The sequence below is a fragment of the Girardinichthys multiradiatus genome, chromosome 18 (genome assembly GCF_021462225.1).
Source record: "Girardinichthys multiradiatus isolate DD_20200921_A chromosome 18, DD_fGirMul_XY1, whole genome shotgun sequence".
NCBI lineage: Eukaryota > Metazoa > Chordata > Actinopteri > Cyprinodontiformes > Goodeidae > Girardinichthys > Girardinichthys multiradiatus.
In genome coordinates, this window is record NC_061810.1 from 32,909,976 (window position 1) to 32,935,195 (window position 25,220).

The 25,220-nt window shown below is 40.8% G+C and overlaps 1 protein-coding gene across 8 annotated transcripts in view; it reads left to right on the forward strand.

The window, feature by feature from the left end:
* The first annotated feature begins 13,647 nt into the window (after positions 1–13,647).
* The window catches only part of robo2 (roundabout, axon guidance receptor, homolog 2 (Drosophila)), a 426,047-nt gene continuing 414,474 nt past the window's right edge, over positions 13,648–25,220 (forward strand). For 6 of the 8 annotated variants that reach the window (XM_047391235.1, XM_047391241.1, XM_047391242.1 and 3 more), the window contains exon 1: positions 13,648–14,115. In XM_047391235.1, the coding sequence (XP_047247191.1) occupies positions 13,992–14,115 (124 nt within the window). In that variant the 5' untranslated portion in view covers positions 13,648–13,991. The remainder of the gene's footprint in view (positions 14,116–25,220) is intronic. The other 2 variants (XM_047391237.1, XM_047391244.1) reach the window with 2 other exon arrangements.

The following is a 25,220-nucleotide window of genomic DNA, read 5'->3' on the forward strand; positions in this document are numbered from 1 at the left end:
CATATTGTTATTCCTCCCAAAGTAGCTCTGGCTGTATATTTAGGGTCATTGTTCTGATGGATGGCAAACCTCCACCCCAGTCTCAGGTCTTTAAGGGGCTGTAATAGGTTTTCCTCGGCTGTTGTCCTTTATTTATCTCCATTTATCATCAACTGACCTCCTTCCCTGTCCCTGCTCAAGAAAAGCAACTCCACAGCATGATACTGTCACCACCATGTTTCACAATGGGGATGGTGTGTTTAATTTTTTTGCCTAAATTGCAATAAGACCAGAACACCTTCCATATATTGCTGTGTTAGCAGCAAGGCTGGGCCCCTTGACTGCCTCTTGGATTATTGCTTTCCTTTTGTTCCACTTCTCAACAATGCAACAAAATGTAAAAACATTCAAGGAGATAAATTTGTATTTGTCTTGAGATCTTGGGAAACTTTATCTTTGTTTCCATCTGGATGAGACACGTTAGTTTGGTTCAAAAAGTATAAATACTTTAATGAGGTATTTTCTGCTTAACGTATCACATCATCATGACAAATACTGTTTTATCTGTTGAAACAGGTTCAACATGATTATCAATAATTTTTCTGTAGTAGTGGAATGTTGTTCACTGATTTGTTGTTGTTGTCATAAACCATTTAAATTTCAATAAAAATATAAGCCATGACTGCAATCCATTTTGTCATATTACAATACCTTTTTAAAAACATTAGTCAATTGTATTTGTTTCATGCTTTTTTGTTCATTTATTCTTTCCCACTGCTTGGATTTCTGCTTTCTCAAACATTAAAGAACTGGTAAAACGTCACTCCTGCTGTCTGTGTGTTCCAGCCTCTGCAATAGCATCGCTGTATCCAGCAGTTTGCGGAATTTCTGTGGTGAACAAATAAATGATTACAAACTAATTTTGCTGCACCGTCAGAAAGTTGAAATGCTGTGCAGACTGCAGCAGAGTGCAGAATGGAGATATAATAGTGTTCTGAGAGATGAGAGAAGTGGAGAGAGTGGTGGGGGAGGAGAGAAAGTTTGGCTTCAGGATGATTGAAATTTGAGTATTTATAAGTGAATGAGATGAACAGTATGCAATGTTGCTGCTTTGAAGAGTTGGTGACCTTCATCAATAAGTGGAGAGGACAGGTGACCATGGTCAGCATGTGTCTGAAGTGGACTGTTCCTTCGGTTTGCTAATGAACTGATATAAAAAATATCGTAAAATTGTTAAAGATAATTGTTTTTTTCCTTTGCTCCATTATAGAGGCAGTTAAACGTATTGTTGAAAATGAAATCAATAACCATTAAAAGTTCAGCAAACAGCATATAATATTCAAGGTTTTTTGTTTACTGAGCAGAGCTTTTTTATAAAATCACTCAGAAAATAATTTCCAGATTATTCAAATTTATCTGTCATACAAAGCATCAGAAATACCTTTCTGCAATGCAGTTTATTGACTACCTGCGCACAATGGTCTAAAATCCAGCTGAAGCAAGAGATCAATGATATTCTTCAGCTTGGAGGCCTTTGTGTTCTGATTGCATTTTGGTGGTAGCTCTTTGTCTGCCCCACTAACAGAGGAAGGAGGCATAAGTGTTTTAATGTTTGATTTATGTTATCGATCCAGGAAGTTTAAATGTGTGAAACAAATACAGTGCACTTAAAGGCTTCTGACACAGAGGCCCATCTACTGCCCGGGATCTTTTTGTGTGTACTTATTTATCGGGCATCTCACCTAAAACTGCTACAGCAAATGAACTGGAACATGATCACCAACCAGTTCTTCAGTTGGACACAAACACTTTATAATGTCGCCCACATCACATGTATTTTCTGTTTGTCTTCTTACTAAAGCTAGGTCCTGCATTCAAAAAAATGTCTGTCATGTCCACAAAGTATTCGGTCTCTTGGATTTAGACAAATATATAAACTATACTGCCAAAGTATTGGGTCGCTGTCAGGACCTGAGTGCTATGTCTGTTTCCTGGTGCTGTTTACTGTGCTTAGCCTCTAAATGGCACTGGATACCGTGAGAAGACGTGACAGGTGTTCCCTATTTCCCTGATCATCCCTGGAGGGGTATTTAAGAAGGAGGCTGCCAGCAACTCATCGCTAGAGTTTGCCCTTAGTGGTATAAGCTCAAGCCACAATTTATCTTTGCTTTGTTCTTTGCTCTACGTAATCTTCGTATGTGCTCCTTCGCAGGCTGAATTACCTGAACCTGACTTCGCCCTCAGCATTGTGTGCTGGAAACTGGAGATGGAAGAGACCCAAGTTTCCTGTTTCTTCATCTAACACAAGTGGCTGGCAGCTTCCTGATTTCATCATTCCTTGGACCTCCTCAAGTGAACCCTGTCCACCCTCCACCTAATGCAGCACCACCACCAGAGCCTCAGTACCAAACAGCTTGTATCAAGGATTGACCTTCTCAGGTCTCACCGGTGCACAACTTCTTGGTCTCTCCCCACTCCTGGCGGATCTCACCACTATTCTAGTAAGACAGATGTATTGTTTAGAATATTTCCTCTAAGATTTACTCCTTACTTACCAGTTCTACTTACCTTACAGTTGGTATCCCAATTCCGGTTCCCCGCATCTCCTCGTTTCCTGTAAATAAAATCCTTGCCGTAATTCTCTGTCTCCTGATTGCTTACTGCATTTGGGTCAAATCTGTCCCAAAAACTATGACAGTCACAACACCTAATCATTGAATTCTGGTGTTAGAATCACTTCCATGGCTGCTGGTGTATAAAGGCTGTTGTGGAGAAACTTGACTGGCCTGCACAGAGTCCTGACCTCAACCTTCATGAATACCTTTGGGATGAATTATAGTGCAATTATGAAATACGGTTATCTATCTAACTATGAACGCATTCCTAAACCTTGAGGAAGATGTTTACAGAAGAGTTAAAGTTGCTATTGAAGGGAACTATGGATCCATCAACCAACAATACCGTATAGATGTTCCTTTATTTTTCTTTGGTTATGAGCGGTGTTGTTTGCCTAAATGAGTGTGCAAAGCTGTTGTCACCTGATTTCAGCTGAAAACCACATTATTTATGATAGAGTCTCAAATGTGTAGAAAGACAAAGCTGCAGTATTATTTATTCAGTGTACCTTCAAAGTGTAATGGGCCATGTAAACTACTTTCTTGAAGGTAGAGTTGGAATCTTAGTCAGAGTAAAACATGTATAGTTAATCTAACAATGTACAATTGCCATCCTATTACCATCCTTGTGTCTTCTTTGTAGTAATATTAGTGTCGGATGGAATGAAGCATTTATGTTTATTATATGGAGTGGGATCCCAAAACTGGTGTCAAGTTGCTTCCAAAAGATTTTTACATTTAAAAGTATTTGGGTGCTTGCTTTGGTGTTTGGGGAAAAGAATGTGAGAATGGGAGGAAATAAGTCTTAGAAAAAGGTAGATGTTTTTGGCAGAGATGGATCTTAGCTTCAGGCTTTACCCATCCTGCCACCAGAATACTGCAAAAGCATGATGCTTTTGCTTTTTTTAGTGCCAGCTTTCCAGCAATGCTCTATTAGAGAAAATGTCCATCTGCCAATATATTCAAAAAAGGTCTATGCAGTTTATTAACATGCCCTTGGCAAAAAGGGCCTGGTTCTATAGGGGCAAGCATCTCCATAAATCGCAGCAGAGGCAGTTTTATTACAGGTTGTAAATAGAAGTCACTGCCATATTTTAAGACAGCCATCACTAACTCATTCTGATTCTTATTACTTCTCTGTTCTTTGACTCGTGGGGCCATTCAAATACACATTCTGTGCACAAGTTTATGCGGTATAAAGGATTTATTGTAAAGGAATGTATTCTTGGTGTAATTGTGCCGTCAGCTTGCGCCGCTTCAGTCCCAGTTTTCATGTAAATCATAACAAGCCCAGCCTGTTGCTGAATGGTTACATATAAAATTCAACTATGGATTCCTGCTGCAGCAATTGATTAAATAGCTTTACTGCACACCGTTTTATTATGTGTAACTTACAGTATATTTTTGATTCAATTACAAAACGGTTCATCAATATTTACTTTGAAGAGACCAGTAAGTAATTGTCAGGTTTTCCATTGAAAATGATGTACTCGTATATTGTATGGTGGTTGATGCAGTTTTTTTCCATCCATCCATCCATCCATCCATCCATCCATTCATCCATCTATCCATCCATCCATCCATCCATCCATCCATCCATCCATCCATCCATCCATCGCAGGTTTGTACCTAAAGCCTCAGAAAGATCTTTATTTTAAATCAAACAGTAGTCTATTTCTTGATAAATGGTTCACCCCTGCATTTACAATTTGTTACAGTGTTCACATTGATTAGTAATCCGCTTGGCAAGCCCTGGTCATTCGTACATTGAAAAACATCTTTACTAATCGTTTCCCACGAGTTTCCTCTTTTTACGCTTCGGCTTGTTTACTTTTTTGAATTGGCTGACAAAGAACATAATCAGCTTATGATCTTAAACATTTGGTTGCCAGGAGCCATACTGTGAGTACTGCTCTATTCATCTGTGATGCTTTTCTTACTATAATCCTTTTGTGAAAAATTAAACCAAAGCAAAATGTCTGGAATGAAGCTTTCAGCTCATATTTATAAATAGGAGCAGAACTGCTGTCACTTTTTGTTTTTATTGCATTCATTGTTCTCGTTCTGCTGTTTTGTTTTTTTTCTTCTGGTATGTATCGTTGTGTTCAGTTTAATGAATAAACGGCTCTTTCTGAAATTCAAGAAAATAACATTATCCAGAGTGAAAACAGGTTCTGTGGCTGATTATTTGATTATATTTCCTTTTATTCTGATGAATTATATTTAAAGGGTTCACCAGAGGGTTCTGCAAAAGAAATAATCATTTCAGGACTACACAACTGTAATTTCAAGAGAAGAAAAACAACTAAATCTATTCCATAATATTCTTCCAAACTATACCCTTGTTCTGTGGCAGGGCACACATGGGCAGAGTGAAAGGGGATGGATGGCTGGATTAGGAATGCCGGCAGCGAGTAGATTATCCAGTATCTGGGCAGGCAGATGCGCAGAGGAGAAAATGACTACACAAAGAGCCAGATCTCCATCAGGGGATCAATTCATGGTGCTCGGTCTGTCACTTCCTGTGAAAAAGCAAATTTCATGGTCTGTTTTCAAGCGTCTGTCAGTGTAAAAAATCGTCAAGAATACCGCTTCTTTCTCAGTCTGCCTTATTCCCTGTGCTGTTTCCTGGCGAAAGATTGAGCAGTCTCTTCTCAACACACACACCCTGTGTACTTTCAGAGGTTCTGTAGTCAGATGTGCAATCAAACATGTGCACATGCAGTCACACTTCAGACATCCGACCACATGCATGCACTAACCTATATTTGCTGAGTGTGTTGAATGCTTGTGTATAAATTTTTTAGAGGTTTAGGCAGTTAGAGCTGGAATGAGCATCACTGTTGGCTGAGTTTCTCAGCCCGGGGCCTCTTGCCTAGCTCCCACATTTTGCCCAGTGGAGATTCATCCTTATCGCAGTCCTGCACCCCCTCACTGCTGAAGCTGGGCTCCTGTCCTGCTTGACCACATTTATCCAGGGGGCTCTTGTCTGGGGGTGATAACCTGACAGACTTACCAGTATGGATGTAGGGGTTCCCCCTTATACCCTCTGTTTCTCAACTGTGTCATTCCTTACTCCTTCAAAAAATTAGAGACTGTTTTAGGGACAGTACTACCCAACAAATTGTTTTTGTTTACATCTGTCTTGACTATCTCATATAGACCAAGTCTCACCCTCAATCATCTAATCATACCTCCTTCCTCTCTCTTCCTTCTGTGCGGCTCTATTTAGTTGGCAGAAAGTGAAAGGAATGTAAAACAACTTTGATTTAATGAGCTTATTTTGATTTGGGCAAAGACACCATGAATGCTAATTCCAGGTGTTCTTTGTCACATTTGTCTGTGTGAGCTAATTTTGAACATGAGGCAGAAGAAACTGCAGTCTGTGCCTTTTGTTTGTTCTCTGTGCTATTTTTGTGTTTGTTAAATTTTTATAACATTTTTGAATTCCAAATTTATCTCTTTCTGATTTATGGACTATCACTTTGCAGCTTATTTAAGAACCATTTGCCATTAGCAGCGGGATTTTCTTGAAGATAACTATTTGCTTGTTGAAATAACAATTTAAACTGTGATATGCTCCAACGCCTGACTTAGAGAAAATAAAGATCCCTTTCCTTTGATGCAAGCAAATTAGTAAGAGTTTCCTGGTGTTTGATTTGCATAAAGCAAAGGCAAGATAGTGTAAGGAATAGAAATGGGTAGGTGGTAAACCGGCAAAAACTGTGTAATTTTAGAATGATAATTTGAACTCCGTATAAAAAAATTTAATAATGGAGTCCCATTATTAAAGGGGCACTATCCAGCAACCCCGACAGGGACATCAAGAAGGCCGGGTACTCCGCACTACCGCTCGGCCCGTAGGCCGAGACGACAGTCAAAGACCTATCCCCAACCCGAAGGCGCAGGGATACGTCTCGGGCCGAGCGGTAGTGCGGAGTACCCGGCTTTCTTGGTGTCCCTGTCGCGGGTGCTGGATAGTGCCTCTCCCGGGGACTCCATTATTCTGCTGGGGGACTTCAACGCCCACATGGGAAACGACAGTGACACCTGGAGAGGCGTGATCGGGAGGAATGGCCTCCCCGATCTGAATCCGAGTGCTGTTTTGTTATTGGACTTCTGTGCTAGTCACGTATTGTCCATAATGAACACCATGTTCAAACATAAGGGTGTCCATCAGTGCACTTGGCACCAGGACACCCTAGGCAGGAGGTCGATGATCGACTTTGTTGTCGTATCATCAGACCTTCGGCCACATGTTTTGGACACTCGGGTGAAGAGAGGGGCTGAGCTGTCCACTGATCACCACCTGGTGGTCAGTTGGATCCGCTGGAGGAGGAGAAAGCCGGACAGACTTGACAGGCCCAAGCGCATAGGGTCTGCTGGGAACGCCTGGCGGTGCCCTCGGCCAGGGATGTATTCAACTCCCACCTCCGGGAGAGCTTTGACCAGATCCCGGGGGATGTTGGAGACATAGAGTCCGAGTGGACCATGTTCTCCGCATCTATTGTCGATGCTGCTGCCCGTAGCTACGGCCGTAAGGTCTGCGGTGCCTGTGGCGGCACCAATCCCAGAACCCGGTGGTGGACACCGGCAGTAAGGGATGCTATCAAGCTGAACAAGGAGTCCTATCGGCTGTGGTTGGCTTGTGGGACTCCTGAGGTGGCTGACGGGTACCATGAGGCCAAGCGTGCTTCGGCCCGGGCTGTGGCAGAGGCAAAAACTCGGGCCTGGGAGGAGTTTGGTGAGGCCATGGAGAAGGACTACTGGTTGGCCTCGAAGCGATTCTGGCAAACTGTCCAGCGCCTCAGGAGGGGGAAGTAGTGCTTCGCCAACACTGTTTGTACTGGGGGTGGGAGGCTGCTGACCTCGACTGAGGACATTATCGGGCGGTGGAAGGAGTACTTCCAGGATCTCCTCAATCCTGCCATCACGCATTCCATGATGAAAACAGAGGCTGGGGACTCGGGTTGGACTCTTTCATCACCCAGGCTGAAGTCACCGAGGTGGTTAAAAAGCTCTGCGGTGGCAAGGCTTTGGGGGTGGATGAGATCCGCCCTGAGTACCTCAAATCTCTGGATGTTGTTGGGTTGTCATGGTTGACACGCCTCTTCAACATTGCGTGGCGGTCGGGGACAGTGCCTCTGGACTGGCAGACTGGGGTGGTGGTCCCCGTTCATAAGAAGGGGGACCGGAGGGTGTGGTCCAACTACAGGGGGATCACACTCCTCAGCTTCCCTGGTAAGGCCTACGCCAGGGTATTGGAGAGGAGAGTCCGGCCGATAGTCGAACCTCGGCTTCAGGAGGAGCAGTGTGGTTTTCCTCCCGTCTGTGGAACACTGGACCAGCTCTATACCCTCTACAGGGTGCTCGAGGGTTCATGGGAGTTTGCACAACCGGTTCACATGTGTTTTGTGGACCTGGAGAAGGCATTCGACTGTGTCCCTCGTGATGCCCTGTGGGGGGGTGCTCCAGGAGTATGGAATCGGGGGCCCTTTATTAGGGGCCATCCGGTCCCTGTACGAGCGGAGCAGGAGTTTCGGTCCTGTTCCCGGTGCATGTTGGACTCAAGCAGGGCTGCCCTTTGTCACCGGTCCTGTTCATAACTTTTATGGACAGGATTTCTAGACGCAGCCAAGGGCCGGAGGGGGTCTGGTTTGGGGACCAGTGGATTTTGTCTCTTCTTTTTGCAGATGACGTGTTCCTGCTGGCCCCCTCTAGCCAAGACCTACAAAATGTGCTGTGGCGGTTCGCAGCCAAGTGTGAAGCGGCTGGGATGAAGATCAGCTCCTCCAAGTCCGAGGCCATGGTACTCGACCGGAAAATTGTGGCTTGTCCTCTTCAGGTTGGAGGGGAGTTCCTGCCTCAAGTGGAGGAGTTTAAGTATCTCGGGGTCTTGTTCACAAGTGGGGGAAAAATGGAGCGGGAGATCGACAGACGGATCGGTGCGGCTGCCGCAGTAATGGGGGCACTGTGCCGGTCCGTTGTGGTGAAGAGAGAGCTGAGCCGAATAGCAAAGCTCTCAATTTACCGGTCGGTCTACGTTCCTACCCTCACCTATGGCCATGAACTATGAGTCATGACCGAAAGAAAGATATCCCGGATACAAGCGGCTGAAATGAGATCCTTCCGTAGGGTGGCCGGGCACTCCCTTAGAGATAGGGTGAGGAGCTTGGTCATCCGGGAGGGGCTCGGAGTAGAGCCGCTGCTCCTCCACATCGAGAGGAGCCAGTTGAGGTGGCTCGGGCATCTATACCGGATGCCTCCCTGACGCCTTCCTTGGGAGGTGTTCCAGGCACGTCCCACTGGGAGGAGGCCCAGGAGACGGCCCAGGACACGCTGGAGGGACTATGTCTCTCGGCTGGCCTGGGAACGCCTTTGGCTCCACCTGGAGGAGCTGCAGGAGGTGTCTGGGGAGAGGGACGTCTGGGCGTCTCTGCTGAGTCTGCTGCCCCCGCAACCCGGTCCCGGATAAGCGGAATACGACGAGATGACGATGATAAAAAAATTTTAACTTTGTTGTAGGTTTCCACAGAAGCTGCATTTAGGACATAAAAGCCACCATGTGACCACTCTGCACACATTCATTGCTTATGAAAGACCTGTTCTATGAACTTGGAAGCATAAAACCTCAGAGGTTTAAGAAATCTAACTAATATCTTAATAAAAACGTTTTAAAAAAAAGCATGGCCCCACAGGGCACATGGTTACTTGTTAGCAAAAGTATATTATTTTAATAATATATTAATAATTTTGTTTTCTTGTAATGTTGGCAACAAATGCACTTAGTGTGAGAAGACTGTACTTTCAGACAGCTACATTTGTCCTGAAAATCTTAGGTGTTACGATTTTATGAGTTTAGATTTTAGTTAATTACAATTTATTTTAAAAATATATATAAAGACACCTGGAAAAATTAAAAATATTGTTTTGCAATAGAGCAGTTGCTGTTAAATAAATCTAAAATTATGATGGAGATCAGATTTTAACTTTTTTACTGGCTTTATCTCTTCATTAAAGTGATTAATGCAGTGAGCACATCCAGCATTTTTAAAACCATTGTTTCTGTGTATATTTCTTAGAAAATATAGATTCTTACTCTACATTCTCCAGATTGCTAATAGCTGCTAATAGTCCAAAATTCAGCATGTTCCATGATAATCCAAAGTTGAAAACTCAAAAAAATAGAGCAGCTTTGCTGTACTCCGGCCTTCCTGTTGTCAGGTTAAAATGTTATTCCCTTGCTCCTGTTCAGCCTGTTCAGACATTTCTTGACATGTTGTGAAAAAGTTTCCTTTTAATGTCTGAAAAAATGCACTGATGCAAGAAAACTTTCTTACATCAGTGCATTTTTCAGACTTCACTTTAAGCCCCTCACTTATAATGGAAAGCTAACATTGAGTCTTTCTCTCCCAGCAACAGCATGCACACTGAAGAGGGCTGTTGGGAGCGTGAACTTGTAGCCAATTGTATGGACCAATTCGCGTCAACACCTGAGTTCTCTGTGCATCACTACAATTTAGCCTTGTATTACACAAATGATTTATAATGCCAAAAAGGAGTAAATAGTCCATGTTTGGAGGTTAAATGTCCAGATTTTCTTTTTATGCATACTGGATGACCTTTAAAATGTGAAGACTATTTAGGCCTGAGCAGGAAAACTGCAAGGGCCTATTGTAATCGCTCAAATTCTTATTCTTTGTTTTTTCCGCTGCCTCTTTGCGGGGCAATATGGGGACTTTGCCATGCCCCAAAACTCACCAAACTTCACCCAAAATTGTCCCCCGCGTGAAATTCTTGATCCTTAATGTCGTCGTCAGTGGGCGTGGCCAAACAATTTAGCCACGCCCCCAAACGTGAGATAGGCCGAACCGTAAGTCGTACAGATCTGAAATTCGGCACAATGCTAGAACTCCTAAAACCAAGAAAAAAAGTCTCTTAGGGGTATGTCCTAAAATGCACAGGAAGTCGGCTATTTTGGATTAAAGGCCGATTTTTGCCTGTTTTTCACTTTTACTCACCTCGAACTTTAACGAACTCCTCCTAGGGATTTTGAGCTATCGGGTTCATATTTGGTCTACATGCAGTTAAGGGATGGGGGATTAAAAGTTATCAAAATCGTGAGTTTGTGGCCATGTTTAGGGGGCGTGGCCGGGGCACGAACTTGGCGTTCGCGCCGAAAGTGAAAAATTGCAATAACTTTCCCCAAAAAATTCCAAATCACACCAAAGTTGGCAGCAAGGAGGACCTTCGGGTTCCCGACAATCCTATCGGGTCATATGCTGACATCATCAAAGCCACGCCCCCTCAGAACAGGAAGTCACTTTTTTCATTTGGAAAGTTGCCTCTCTGACCCTCTTGACCCAATCAACTTGAAAGTGTGTCAGAAGACAGATAACTAGTGGGTCTAACTTTGTTTGAGGCACAGTGTCTTTTCATAAAAGGGCGTGGCCGTGGCGGCGCCGCGAATTCAGACATCACGCCATGGCCATACGTTTGCCTCTAATTTCCACATAGATCATCTGACCTGCATCACATTCAATGTGATTGATCCTTGTCCAGTCCCCCACAAAGATCTGATGACATATTCGGTGGGCGTGGCCTAATTCGTCCACAGCGCCCCCTAGAATATTTCAAAAAATCAGCCCCAAGACATGCTTTGACCGAGGATTGTGAAATTCGGTACACTTATGTCACTTCTTAGGACCTACAAAAAAGTCTCTTGGAGCATTGGTCCAAACCCCACAGGAAGTCGGCCATTTTGGATTGAAGTTGCCATTTTGACCCTGTTTTGGCCGTTTCTAACCCGCATATCTGAGCAAACTCTTCCTACAGCTTTTGACTTAGAGACTTGAAAATCACTCAGTATACTCTTAAGGGATTGGGGATCAAAAGTTATCAAAAGCTTTTTGATACATGAAAGCGTGTGGGCGTGGCCACGCCTCAAAATATGACTTCTCACCATAAAAAACTAAATTTATATAGCTCCTACAAGGAAAGTCACAGACAAATGAAACCTTCTGGGATTGATCTGCCTCTAGGCCTCAACAATATTCACTGATCAGATGCTGACATCATCGAAGCACCGCCCCCTGAGAACAGGAAGTAGCAAGTTTTCCTTTACAGAGTCAATGTTTGATGTTCTTCACCTAATCAATGTGAAAATGTCCCAAGTAACAGATAACATGATGCTCTTAGACAGTCGACAGTACTTACTGCTTTAGCTGGAGGTGTGAATATGATGGCGTGGCGAATTTTGATGTCATGCCACGGCCATACGTTTGGTTCTAAATTACACATGCATGGTCCGATTCACTCCAAACTGAATATGCTTGATATTTGCCATCCCCCAAACAGCTCTATTGGATTACATTTAAATTTGGATAAATAGCGCCCCCTAGGACACTTCAAGGGCTATATCTCCCTCACACATCATCGGATCCACTTGAAATGTAGTATACATGATCATGAGTTAATGATTGACATTTTGACACAGTCAATTGATGATGTCGTTTTAGCCCCACCCACAAACAAACAAGTGAGTGCAGCTTCCATATGGAAGGTCAGATTTACTCGAAATTTTGAATGCTTTTTGCCAGACTGAAACTCTGCATGACCGAAGATTATATGACATGTTGCTCAAAGTGCCACCTACTGGCGACGTGTTGAAGTGACGCGATGTCATCGTATGTAGGAGGCGATGCCAGGCTCCTGCGGTCGCTCAACAGCCCGAGTTGCGCTGAGGGGTGCGAGGGCCTTCAAAGCTGCTTGCAGATTTCTAGTTTTAGTTGGTATTGATTATTTGCGGTTTACGAGGTGAGGCAAGTTCAGTTACTATTAAACTCTCCCTATCAAGCACTGCTCTAAAAGGAATCATTCAGATTTTTAAGTAGGTTATAAGCAGTTAATATCTTACCTAGAGTAGATAACTCTTTTGTAAACTTCATGTATAAACTCAAATTTGTTGGTCCTATCGGGCTGAAGTTAACAGCTAGTTTAAGAGGGGGCAAAACCAAACTCCAACTTCAAAAGTGTCATGTCAGTTCAGCGGACGACGGAGGTGGTGTGCAGCTATTTATCTTAGTATGTGAAACAATATTTGACATTGGAGCATGTAAAGCATTGCTGGTCAGAGTAACTAAACAATGAACATAATAATCTGATTTTTTGTCAATACTTGGTCCTGTAAAAACATGAGATGGTTTGACAGTTTATAAAATGGTGCTTGCATAAACTATTATAATGTTTTTGAAATTTGAGTTGCATTAGGACTGCAGAGGTGTCTGATGTGGTCTTGGCTCTTGGAAGACTGGCTATTAGTTTTAGCCCCCGGGACTACCAATGATTTGGATCTGGATTTGCACTAAATGAGGACAGCAATAAAGTTCTTTACTGCAGGTAAAATATTAACTGCTCATCATCTCATCACTGTTTAAGATAAACTCACTTCCAATACCTTGAACTACCCTTTTAAAGATTTTCAGTTCATCGACCTTGTCCACACAGATTTAGAGGGGCATATTTTATTGCCAAGTTGTTGATAAAAGGCCAGTTGAAGAGGAATGACCTATTCAGATTTTTTTTATCTTTTCTCTCTTTTTCTTTTGTCTTGTGTTCTTACTGCATTGCCATGTCTAAGCCTATCTCTTCTTAATTGAGTACCAAACAGTCTCTTTGTAAATTTCTTTCTAATGAGGATTATCTCGACAATCATCAATCTTGTTCTTTAGTTTCGAGGTGCTAATTTTACTTACTCGCACTCTCAGACTTTCACTCTTACTAATCTGCATTCTCAGACAGCCACAGCCCCACACATCTATAGAAACTTCTTCTTGGAGTGCAGTATATGGATTTGCTCCCACCTCATGTCTATTCCACATTGTGCAGCCGTAAGCAAAAAATAAAGCACAGCGGAACATATTCCCAGTAAAATCCAGAATGAGGAGAGCAGGATGTAATGCAGCAGCAGCCTCAGCACCAGCATCAGCATCAGTTGTGGTGGCAGCAGTGAGCGTGAGAGAGACGGAGAAAGGAGGGAGCGTGAGAGTGTGTGAGCAAGCCTGTGTGAGAGCGAGTTCCTATGCACTGTACCGAGCGAAGCGGAGCTCTGCCGTCGCACGGTAAGGTGTGTGTTCCCATCTGATTCCCGTGTGCTCTGTTCGAAACGGAGCTCACAGAAGGGGAGAGATGCGGCTTTGCTCAGACCTCCAGCATCACTGAAGACCAGCACCCAACTGGGACATCATAAGGCAGTATGGTTGGGATGGAAACCTACTGCTGACACCAGTGAGACTGATGATGACAGCCCACGCGTGGACTACCATGCGCCACAGCCGCACCATTCTAGGAGAAAACATAGCCATGTGAAAGTGACTTGGCTGCCAGCAACACTTGGACATGTTTTCCAGGGCAAAGTCTGGATTTCTTTTTGTGTTTGAACTTGTTTTTTTTCTCTTGGTGCTGTCTGGATGCCCCGAACTGTCATGCCAAGCAAGGACGAAAAGCAGATGGAATAAGGGGGGTAAGTGATCATAAACAACTGAAATTTCTGTTTGTATCAGTTAATATTTTGATTCTATCTGGATGTTAATACACATATTTGTAAAACTGCGGCCAATCCTGGTTGGAGATGCTCACACACTGATCTCATCAAAGACAGACCTTGCTTTGAAACACTCCGGTGGACGTGATCAGTAAGATGTGTTGCATGAAAATGTCTGGACTTTTTGCATATAGATCTTCACGTTTATGACCCACTTTGATTGTTGAGGTGTGTTCGAAGTAAGTTTAAAGGAAGAAGTGATTAGTCGTCAAGCCATTAACTGGTCAACTTTTTCATGTCTTTTATCTTTAATTTACTGTGTGGTTGCTATATTCTTTATGTTTCAAAGAATCTGTTGAAACATCCTTCTTCTGAGTGGCAGCATGTCTTTATAAGATAATTTCTCTGGTCTCCTTGAACTGGTTGGTGTGCTGAAAATGCCACCAGTATCTGAGAACTGTGATTTTTGGTTTAAAGACTCTAAGGTGTAAATAATTCATCTTAGCCCCTCCGTGGGAGCGGTCCTCTCGCCTCTCTCGTAGCATTTAATCCCCTTTGTCGGATTAAAAGAACCTCTAATCTTAGTGCTAGTGAACATTGAGAAGGCTGAGGGATGCTCTCTGCACCGATTTGGCATTGTTAGTACTAAAGGCTAAGACTCAGTGGGACGTGAGGGTCTTCAAAGAGCCAGTGTCACTACCGTGATCTATTTAATGATTAGTTGCCACTTCTGCTCTCATTCTGCCTCATCCTCTATCCGATTTGCATTTCTTCAAATACAACTCTTACAGGATTTGCCATGAACGTGCATCATCTGCACATGAAAGTTTTGAAGAGGGTCAGCATTACATATGTCCTAACATTAGTCAAAATGTAAAATCCGCAAAAAACCAACCAAGGTTTTAAAACTAAAAGTTTTGATTATGTGTCTCTTTTCAAAAAAGAATCAAATATTGAATTTGTTATGAATTGTTAAAACCTGTTTAAAAGTAAATGATTTTGGTACAAATATGATTCAGCAATCTAAGCCAAGGATAAAACCAGATTCATTATAAAATTCCAGCAATCAATGGCCTCTAGTGAAATGGGGGGCAGTGACCTCCCTCCATGTAATTAAGCCATAAACTCCTTTCCTATCTGTGCACTGTTGAACAAATATTCTCGCAGATATATTCCGAATTGTCTGTTTATTTAGAGATGTGTGACACAAAAGAATAAGGTTTTCTGCTATTAACATATATTTATGTACTTTCAAACAAATCTCTACTGTGTCCTGTCAGGTTTTAATGTGAGAATAAATACATTTAATTCACAGTGGTGAAAAAGGGTCATTCAGTGTCACATTTATTATTTTGTATTCTACAATTTGTAACATGCCACTCCATAGATACATTTCTTTCATCAAAGTATCTATTGAGACAAGAAATATGTGTGAACATTTGTGCCCTCATATCATATTAATATAGAACTGCTATACAAAGTACATCTGAACTATAGAGTTCTGTGAGAGAGGTTGCCCTGTACAAAAAGTAAGTAATATCTAATGTCAGAATTTCCACAGATTTTACACTAAATGTGGCCACGAACTCATGTGATAACCAATCCGAAGTCTTCTTAGAATCAAACACTCCCAATAGAGGTTTTGCAAGGTTGAAGAGCAAAGTCTGGTTTGCTTTTCAACAAGAATGAAAGCAAACACTCAAATAGCTTTCAGTGTAGTTAATGATTTCATCCTAGTGTTGTACTGATCAGAATTTCTTTTGTTTCCGGATCCAAGTCATTCAAGAATAGCCATAAGCTGATCTGAGTCCCAGTCTGATATCTCATTACACTGAAAAAAATCGGTCTTGTATATGCTTGAATACTTGGAAGATTTAAAGCTAGGTTAATGTTAGCATCTTTTTTGTCTGTCTTGATATGACTTGTTAACAATATTTGTAAAATGTCACAATACGGTTCAAGGTTAATCGTTCGGAAAAAACTTACAGAGAAAAGTTTTTTCCTGTTATTTCCTAGATCTGGCAGGATGAAGACTGAATCCACAACCTCCGTATTGCAGGAGTACTATTTCCACTAAGCCGCAGTCATCTCTATCAGAAGTTGTATTTGAAATTTGAGTGATTGTTATAAAATACAGTTAAACTTACATACCCATTTTTGACACAGGCTTAAATTCACTGAATATTCTGTGATAAGTTTCAGCGAGAAAAGAATTGGGCGATAAGTTCCCCAAATGATCATAGAGACGTTTCTTGTGACCTTTTGTCCTTGCTTGCTGTGGTGTTCTTGAGGAAATGTAACACCTACATATAAAAAAAGGAAAATGAATTAAATGGGATTAGCCTAAGAGTAAGGACTCATTGTTCAGTGAGGGCAGTTTGTTTCACACTGACATGTTTCACCTTGTCGTTTGGTCTACTCAAATTAGCTGTTTTCTTTGAATGAGTTAAATCTCTTTCTCAATACATTATGGTCAGAAAGTATGCCACTTAACTTACATTGCTTTTTGTCCAACAATGTCCACTATCAAGTAAATTCCTGTTCATTAATGTTCACTTTCCAGCAGAGACAACCACAATGACTAGTAATGCACAAGCAGCCTGATAATACACAACGCAGAGATGGAAGTGAGCCTAGCAGTGGGGGAAGAAATTCAATTGGATGCATTTCGATCGCACCTAACTACAATAAATGGTAATGTGAAGACAGTACCAGGTGGAGAGAAGCCTCGCTGTGTTAACACAAAGCCATGAAGACAAATGATTCACAGACTGACCCAGAATTCGAGAGAGGACCGTTTTTGCAATGTTCTCAAAAACTGATTTACTAAACAGGGTCCTGCTGAGGCAGTCAGCAAAAGAGTAATTGTAAAAAGAAGGGAGCAGTACCTATTACAGATAAAACGTTTTCACTCCTTTGTCCCCTACCACTCACTGAATTGTGCTGTTCAGGATGGAAATCAGAGAGTATCAAATGTTTAGACTAGGAGAGAATTAATATCATCACTTCCCACTCACACAGGATTATTGTACAGGCTACTACAGCCAAATTGCTTCCTCTACCACCACGTAAGCTCACACTTCATAAAAAGTGTAATTACTGGTCAGGGCTGCCCAGACCATTAAAAACAGAAAACAAGCATCTGAAAATGTTCCTGATGTTACAGCATCAACTTGACGGCACTTTACTGAGGTAGTATCTTTTCAAAGTGAATTTATAGGCATTAATCATTTGCCCACAATTTTAAAGTCCAAGCTAGCTTTTTTTAAATTTGGCTTGTCATAAATAATTTCTTAGAAGGTACCCTGCCTCTTCATCTCATATTAAATTTAACTTCAAATAATGCTGCATTCACTACAACAGCAAATAATTATCAAAAGCTTTCGCCTTACTCCAGCATAATAAATAACTATAAAACTTTATAGTTTTTCTTGTTTTTAGAAGAACATATGATTTAGTATAATCATTTGTCAACATGGAACCATTTGTTCACCGTAATAATACTCAGGTTTTTGCCTTAGCTTATATCTCCAATTAAAAAAAACATAAAAGAGATTTAAAGTAAGGTTCAGTGTTTGGGAAGCCAATCTGAAATGAAGAAATTACGACACCAGTGCTACTTGTGTAAGAACCATCTGGCTGACAGTTACATTGCTCAGAGTTTGTATGTGAAGTTTGGTGTTAAAGAACCTGAGACAGATGGATCATTACCATCTTTCATGGGTGAACTGCCTATGAGAAGTATCTGAGAATAAAACTGTTTTTGTATGTTCACAGAGTGCATATTTGCTCTTGTTTCATTGTCTGTGATGTTATGATCTAAATTCAAAAGGCCCTCTTCAGTGGTGGGGGGTTCTTTGTGGAAGTATAACAGTCTTAAAGGCCCCAACCAGCACAGGAGAAAGAAGGAAGTGAAGATTTGATGTCTTACTATGCCCCTAAAATTATTTGCTAAAGCACTCGGGCTACCCTATGGTCTCCAGGATCTTCAGGATAATGGCTGGATGTGTCATATTTAGAAAACCTTATTTCAGTGTGATGGCTAACATGGCCTTACTGCATTCTTGGTACTGCACAAACATTTTCCCCTGTTTCTTTGTTAGTCATCATATCATAAACCCTCACAATCTGTGAGGTTTCTCAACCATTAGCTTTCAGCTTTCTGGCTGAGGAGTTAAAAAAAACATTTGTATTTTTATCAGTTTATCTTCTGCATGAGATGATGCAAGTGAAAACGTTTTCTGTACCTCACACACTGCACATTGAAAAGCATGCTATTTGGCAAAATAATTTCAACTGACAGCTCTCCATGCAGATATCAAACCAAGTGCTGCCAGAGTAATCATGCAGACAAATTTTTTTTTGTACTTATCAGTATGAATTGATCACACTGGGACACTTAAGACTTAAGTCTTACGTTTATTTTAAGTCACTTTTGTACTATTGTGAAATTATAGTACAAAATCTTTATTCCAATGCTAGCATTTGTTTCTTTACCTTGTTGTTTTCCTCATCACTAAATGCGAAGCCATTGTTTCTCTTTGACAGCGTGATAAATACATTTTGCATTTGAACTTCAGCCTAAAGAACGAACAGCCTCCCACAGTCTCTCTGCAGACAACCTGTATCAGCCATGTGGGGGTGTGCCAGGAAAGTTGTTGTATTTTAACATTATGGACACATTTTCAGCATGTTTTAACTTATCAACTCAGCTAAATGTTTTGCTTACATATGAAACTGAACTTACAGACTATTAGGGTTCTTTTATCTATTACATTTTATTATCATTAATGAACATAAGTTTCAAGTCTCAGGATAACAACGTTCATAAAAAAAATATGTTATGGCTTATAGCATTGGTGTGCCTCCCCAAGGTAGTTGGTGTCCCCCATCTTGCTCTTATCAAAGTTTTCTTAGGTGTTGTTGCAGATTTGGACTAGTGGGCCTAAGAAAATGGTGCAGAAGTTGTTAAATGAGAGAGCTTTGGCACTGGAATCCAGCTAAATTTTTTTCCGAAAGATGTCAGACATTTAAGAGCCTTGATAAGACCGTATTACTTCATACATGATTTTTTTGTTATTGTTTTGTTAGTGTAAAGTGTGTACTCTCATGTTTACTGCAGATCACATGGTTGAACTCTGTTCTGAGTTATTGCTCTTGTTTTTTGGACTTGTGTAATGATGTTGGAGCAGTTTTTGATGATTAAAATGTCCTACATTTAAATGAATAAGATTCATCTTTTCCTTCTGTGACCCTTGCAGGAAGTAAAAAAATAGCTGCGGGTATAGAAATATACAAACTAATGGGGGAAATTTCAGCAAGAGCCCGACAGAACAATTAAACCCACGTCATTACTTCTACAATTAATGTGACTTGACTTGCGTCTTGGGGCAGAAAACACTGTTGGGGCTGTCACAGAGCATGAGGAATATCAGTCACTATTTGTTCCTGTGACACTTTGCAGAGTTGTTGACATTTAGTGTCTCAGTTTGATTTCACTGTTGAACATTGCTTCAGAACCCCATGTGTGCTGATTTAAAAATGTAGGCCAGGTTTTCAGCACTGTGAAATGCTTGAATTTTTAGTTTTTAGCACCAAGTGTTTACATGACACCCAGCAAGTACATTTGTAATGATTGAAGTGTCTTCATCATAATTACACAATCAGGATAAAAAGGAGAGAAAAAACGCCCATGTTTTCATGTTCCAATAATTAGATCATTAAGCCCTGTGCCACTGAATTGAGAAGAATAATTTCCCCAAACGTGCTTGGCTTATGGGCGCCTACGCTAAATAATAAATAAATGCAGTTTGTACAAGCTGAAATGTGTGGGCGAGATTACAGATACAGTTGTAGCAGGATTTAGTCAACGGTAGGTAAATGCTGCTACAATATTTAGAGCATTAGACATTTTTTTTTAAATTGGTGCCAAGGTTGATTGTACAATTGTAGACCCTAATTTAGTTACTATGATAATGAATATTATTATAACAGGACAAACATATACAGCTGCCTTAAAGGGGACATAGTCCTTCCTTTTCACACTTAAAGCATTCAGCTGTGGTCTATATAAAGTGGAACTGCAATGCTTCGGTCTGAACTCCTTGATATTGTAGCTCCCCAGGCTCCTCTTCTACCCCTGTTCTGAGGTGCATCTGAGAGCAACTTGTTTTGGTCCGGTCTCTTTAAATGCTGCTGAGGCACTAGACACCCCGCCCCCTCCGGGTCAAAGAGCGCTCCACTCCACCCTGTTCTGCCATTTTTGTAGTTTGATAACAATTATCTAGCGGCGCAGAAACAAGACAAAAACTGCAAAACCAAAGGAAAACTGTTCTTGTAATAATACTATTCAAAACACATAGTACGGTTCTGTCCTCAAGGAGCTAAAAGCAGCACACAGCACTACCATAAGCAGAAGGCACATTGCTACTGCTATCAAAACAATGGCCAGGACATCAAATCAACACACAATAAATTAATCTCTAAAATAAAGTTTGTTGTCAGCTTTGCTGTGTCTGTTGTTTCCATAGACAGAAGGAACTCACTCCTAAATCAGATGAAATCTTTCAGCAAATCCTTCTTGATACTGGTGGAGGTTGCTAAAGAACTCGCCCTTGAAGTGGGAGAAATAGGAATTTCCCCACAGATGTGGAAACATTTCCATGAAAAATAACATTTAACCAGGCACCTTGAAGAAATTCTGATGCTGGTGGACGGTGTAACACCCAACAACTGAAATGAACTTACAAAATGTATTTAAAGGCTAAAATGTGGATTTTATATAATATGTTTCCTTTCATAGAACCATGTGGTTGTGCAATATTTATTTTGTATTACATTTGGATTCGGGAATTAAATTGCACACTGGTGGACTATTTAGTTATTGGATAACTTCTGAAAAAAGTTGGTTTCACTGGCTTTCATTTCGAGGTATCCAATTAAAGATTGCTGACTGTAAATGCATGTTCTACTTTTCAGTTTTTTATGTGCAAAGCATTATAAAATAGTTTTAAATTTTCTTACACTTAAAAGTTAAGGATGGCTTTGTGTTGTTCTATAACATAAAATCTTAATTACATATGTCAAAGTTTGTAGTTGTAACCAAATGTGTAAAAGATCAGGTGGAATAAATATTTTTCCAAGGCACTGTTTAATTTATGTTTCATAATTTAAAATTTTAACATTGCTGTAGTGAATGCTGTAACAAACTGAGAATCCTCACCACTACAGTGTCCAACCTTTAATTTTCTTTTTCTTATTTTGTTCTGAACTGTTTTTATTCTGATCTTAATACATTAATGCTTGGGGTGTCAAGTTCCTTTTAAACCATAAAAAGTGTCTATACTCATGTACCTTGCACAGAGCAAGGTTAGATGAAGACAACCATCTAACTACTGTTTGTTTTCTTTCTACCCATTAGGGAGAAAGGAAGGCTATATCTGTATTAGGTATATGTGGGTTTAGATGCAACAGTACAAATCTTTATTGAAATGATCAGTGTTAATCAAGTTTATTTCTAGCTACACTTGTTAAATTGCAGTAGCGGTAGTAGGTAATTAAATATGTAAATTATTCAGAATTGTTAGCCCTAGCTTTCCTTATTTGTAAAATAATGGATTTTATTTAAGAAAATGAAAAAGAATCAGTGATTACTCTGGGGAAAGATTCGATATTTGGGGAAATTACACACTAAGACAATGATTAGGTAAATGGGTTGAGTGTCATTGCTGGTTACTGCCCTTTTTGTTCCTCACCAAATCAACACACTTTTCATTCACATCACAGTTTAATTGCCACATTACCATCACACAACTTCTAATGAAGCTGATTTCTAATTGCAGAGGAAGTGACACTTTATAATAACAGTTGTTTTAATGGGTGAATTTCAAATTGCAAATATGACAGTCTTTCCTTGAAAGAAAGATGTCAGATGGTTTTATGGCTGCAGTTCACTCTGTCTTTTTTTTTTTTGCCTTCGCCACAGCTATGCTGCACAGAATCTGCTTGCTCACATATGAACATGGTCTGTGTATAATAATGTATGCATGGCTGCTTTCCTGCCTAGAGTATATTTCCTTCTTGCTTGTCTCTCTCATTTGCTCAGACAAGATGGTTGTTGTTACAATGACTGTGATGGCATCCAAGTTTTTCTGTCTGGCAGTTTAAATTTAAACATTTGCGATTCAGTTTGCGGGAGATTGTGTATGAAGATTCTTTAATGTGATACACTCATTTTATAGAAAGTTATTATTTTGCTGGAAATGGCAGCTTATACCAGACTCACATCAGGTTCTCTGCCAGAAGGACATTTTCTCTTGTAGACAGGAAGATGTTGCTGTCATGGTCAAACACAGGAAGCTTTCATGAAGCGTGGCAGTAGACAGAACTACATCTCAGCGAGCTCTTTCAACTTATCTGTGACTCTTTACCTCACTCTTGCTCACTTTCTCTTCATATACCTTCTTACCTCTCTTTGCTCTCTCAATAAAACTTTAAAGAGATAAGAAGCTTTTTTCTATTTCAGGGTCACCATTAGCCTGAATAATGCATTTACAAGAAAAGAGTAGTTTGGGTTCTGTGGAGGATAGAAGCACAGCCTTCAATTAAATTATACATCATTATCACAGCTGGTAAGCCTGGTGCGACGGTACCCTCTCCATCCTTCTCTAAATGTTCCATGTTTCTGTCTTGTCCAATATTGTGTGTCAAGCAACAGACTCTTCCTGTGCCAGCAGAGAGCTGGTGTGTAGATTCCACCGCCTGTGCTGGATCGAGGTACAGATAAAAAAGTGGAACATTTCAATCCTAGGACATATATTAATGGACCATAGTGGTGTTATTCTGAATATTACATTGTTCAGCCCTAAAATCAACACAGTGATCTACAGCAACCTTTTACAATTACTGCCATTCTTGGTAGAAATGTTTAAAAAGCTTTAAAATAAGTTGATCTTTTATCACAGGTTAAATGTTCTCTTATTTTTCCTATTTTGAAAAAGAAACCAGCCTCTATGTCACATCTTATTTGCACCCTTGGGAAACAAGGGAACAAATATTTCTTAGGAATTCTGTAAGCATCTTCACCTGTGGGGGTCAATATGTGATTACTGTATTAGTTAAAACTGCAACCTTTCCATATACATAGCTTTATGTTTAAATGTGTAAAGTCTTCTTGAGAAACACGTACCTTGATGTTTACTTTTACTGCTAAGGAAAAATGTTATATTATTGAGCCACAAAATCAGGTTTTTGAGGCAAAAATGGTAGTGATAAAATACGTTTTGCTTTTGAGATCCTGATTTCACATTTCTTGGCATAGTTTGTGCATTAGAGACCACCATGTGGATTTTTAAAGCACTCCTATTTTGTATAACCTTTCATTTAGGTAACTATTTTCACTAAATACAGCTCAGTTTTACCACCTTATCTGCAAAAATAACTTCTTACTTTAGTTAATAGTAATAAACAAAATCATTTACAACATTTTTCTTTTTAATGGTTGTGCACAATGTCTTATACAGAACTCAAGTTCATATTTGAAAAAACAAATACATATTTTAGTTATTACACAAAGTTCATTATTACAAAAAGACTTTCTGTTTGCAGAGGAAATTAAGAGGTTGCAGTTTGCCTGACTGCATCTTTTTAGAAAGTTTGTCCAGCCAGATGCTACATGTAAATTTGGACTACAGGAGATGTTGCAAGAAGCTTTGGATTTGTGCAAGGTATGTCAGTACAGCAATTCTGGGAAGAAACAGATCAGGACAGATTCCTAAACCCAGATGTGTGTGATACAGACCCCTCTGCTGCCTTCACACATGTCACAAAAGTCACAAATGGTAGCATTTACTACTTAGTACTTATTTAATTTTACTTTGCCATGCTCTTATCTTAATTGTTTATTCTAAAGAGTTTCAGAAAAATCATCTGGTAGCGGGAGGTGGATGATTTTTTGTTTGATCAGCTCTGAAACTCAATAACCTAATCATATTTTTCTTTTTTTATCCAAAATGTCTTGTCACTAGTGGCTTCTATTGTTCAGTAATTTTAAAGCAAGACAGGCAAAGAGAATCAGAATCAACTTTATTGCCAAGTTTGTACATACTAACAAGGAATCGGACTCCTGTACACTTTGCTCTCTCGTTTTTGTTTTTTGCATTAAAGAATATACGTATATACAATATACAAATATACACATATATAAATAAAAAGGTGCATTTGCAACATCTGTGTGCTGTTGTTTGGTACTCAAATGTTCAACAGAGAAACAGCCTGGTGGAAGAAACTGTCTCTGTGGCGTCTGGTTTTAGTGAATAGTGCTCTGTAGCGACGGCCTGAAGGTAAAGCTCTGAACAGTTTATGTGCAGGGTGTGTGGGGTCTGCAGAGATTTTTGCAGCTCTTTTCCTGACCCTAGACGATTATTCATTGCAGTCTGGACCTGTCCTGTTTTGTGGATGAGCCAAACCACACTGAGATGGATGAAGACAGGACAGACTGAATGATGGCAGTGTAGAAGATGACCAGCAGCTCCTGTGGAAGGTTATAGATCTTGAGTTGCCTCAGGAAGTACAGTCTCTGTTGGGCCTTCTTTCGAACAGTGTCTATGTGTGAAGACCATCTCAGGTCCTCAGAGGTGGTGGTTCCTAAGAACCTGAAGTGGTCCACAGCTGACACGGTGTTGTTGAGGAAGGTTGAGGGGGTGTATGGGGGTGGTGTTCTCCGAAAGTCCACCACCATTTCCACAGTCTTGAGTGGGTTGAGTTCATGGTAGTTCTGAGTACACCAGTGTATCAGCCGATCCACCTCCTGTCTGTATGCAGACTCATCACCATCCTGGATCAGTCCAATGACAGTGGTGTCATCTGCAAAGTTAAAGAGTTTCATGGACGAGTCCGATGAGGTGCAGTCATTTGTGTACAGGGAGAAGAGGAGTGGGGATAGAACACACCCCTGGGGGGCAGCAGTATTTATTGATCTGGTCCGGGAGAGGATGCTCCCCAGTCTCACCTGCTGCTGTCGGTCTGTCAGGAAGCTGTTGATCCACTGACAGGTGGAGACTGGGACGTTGAGCTAGGTGAGCGTT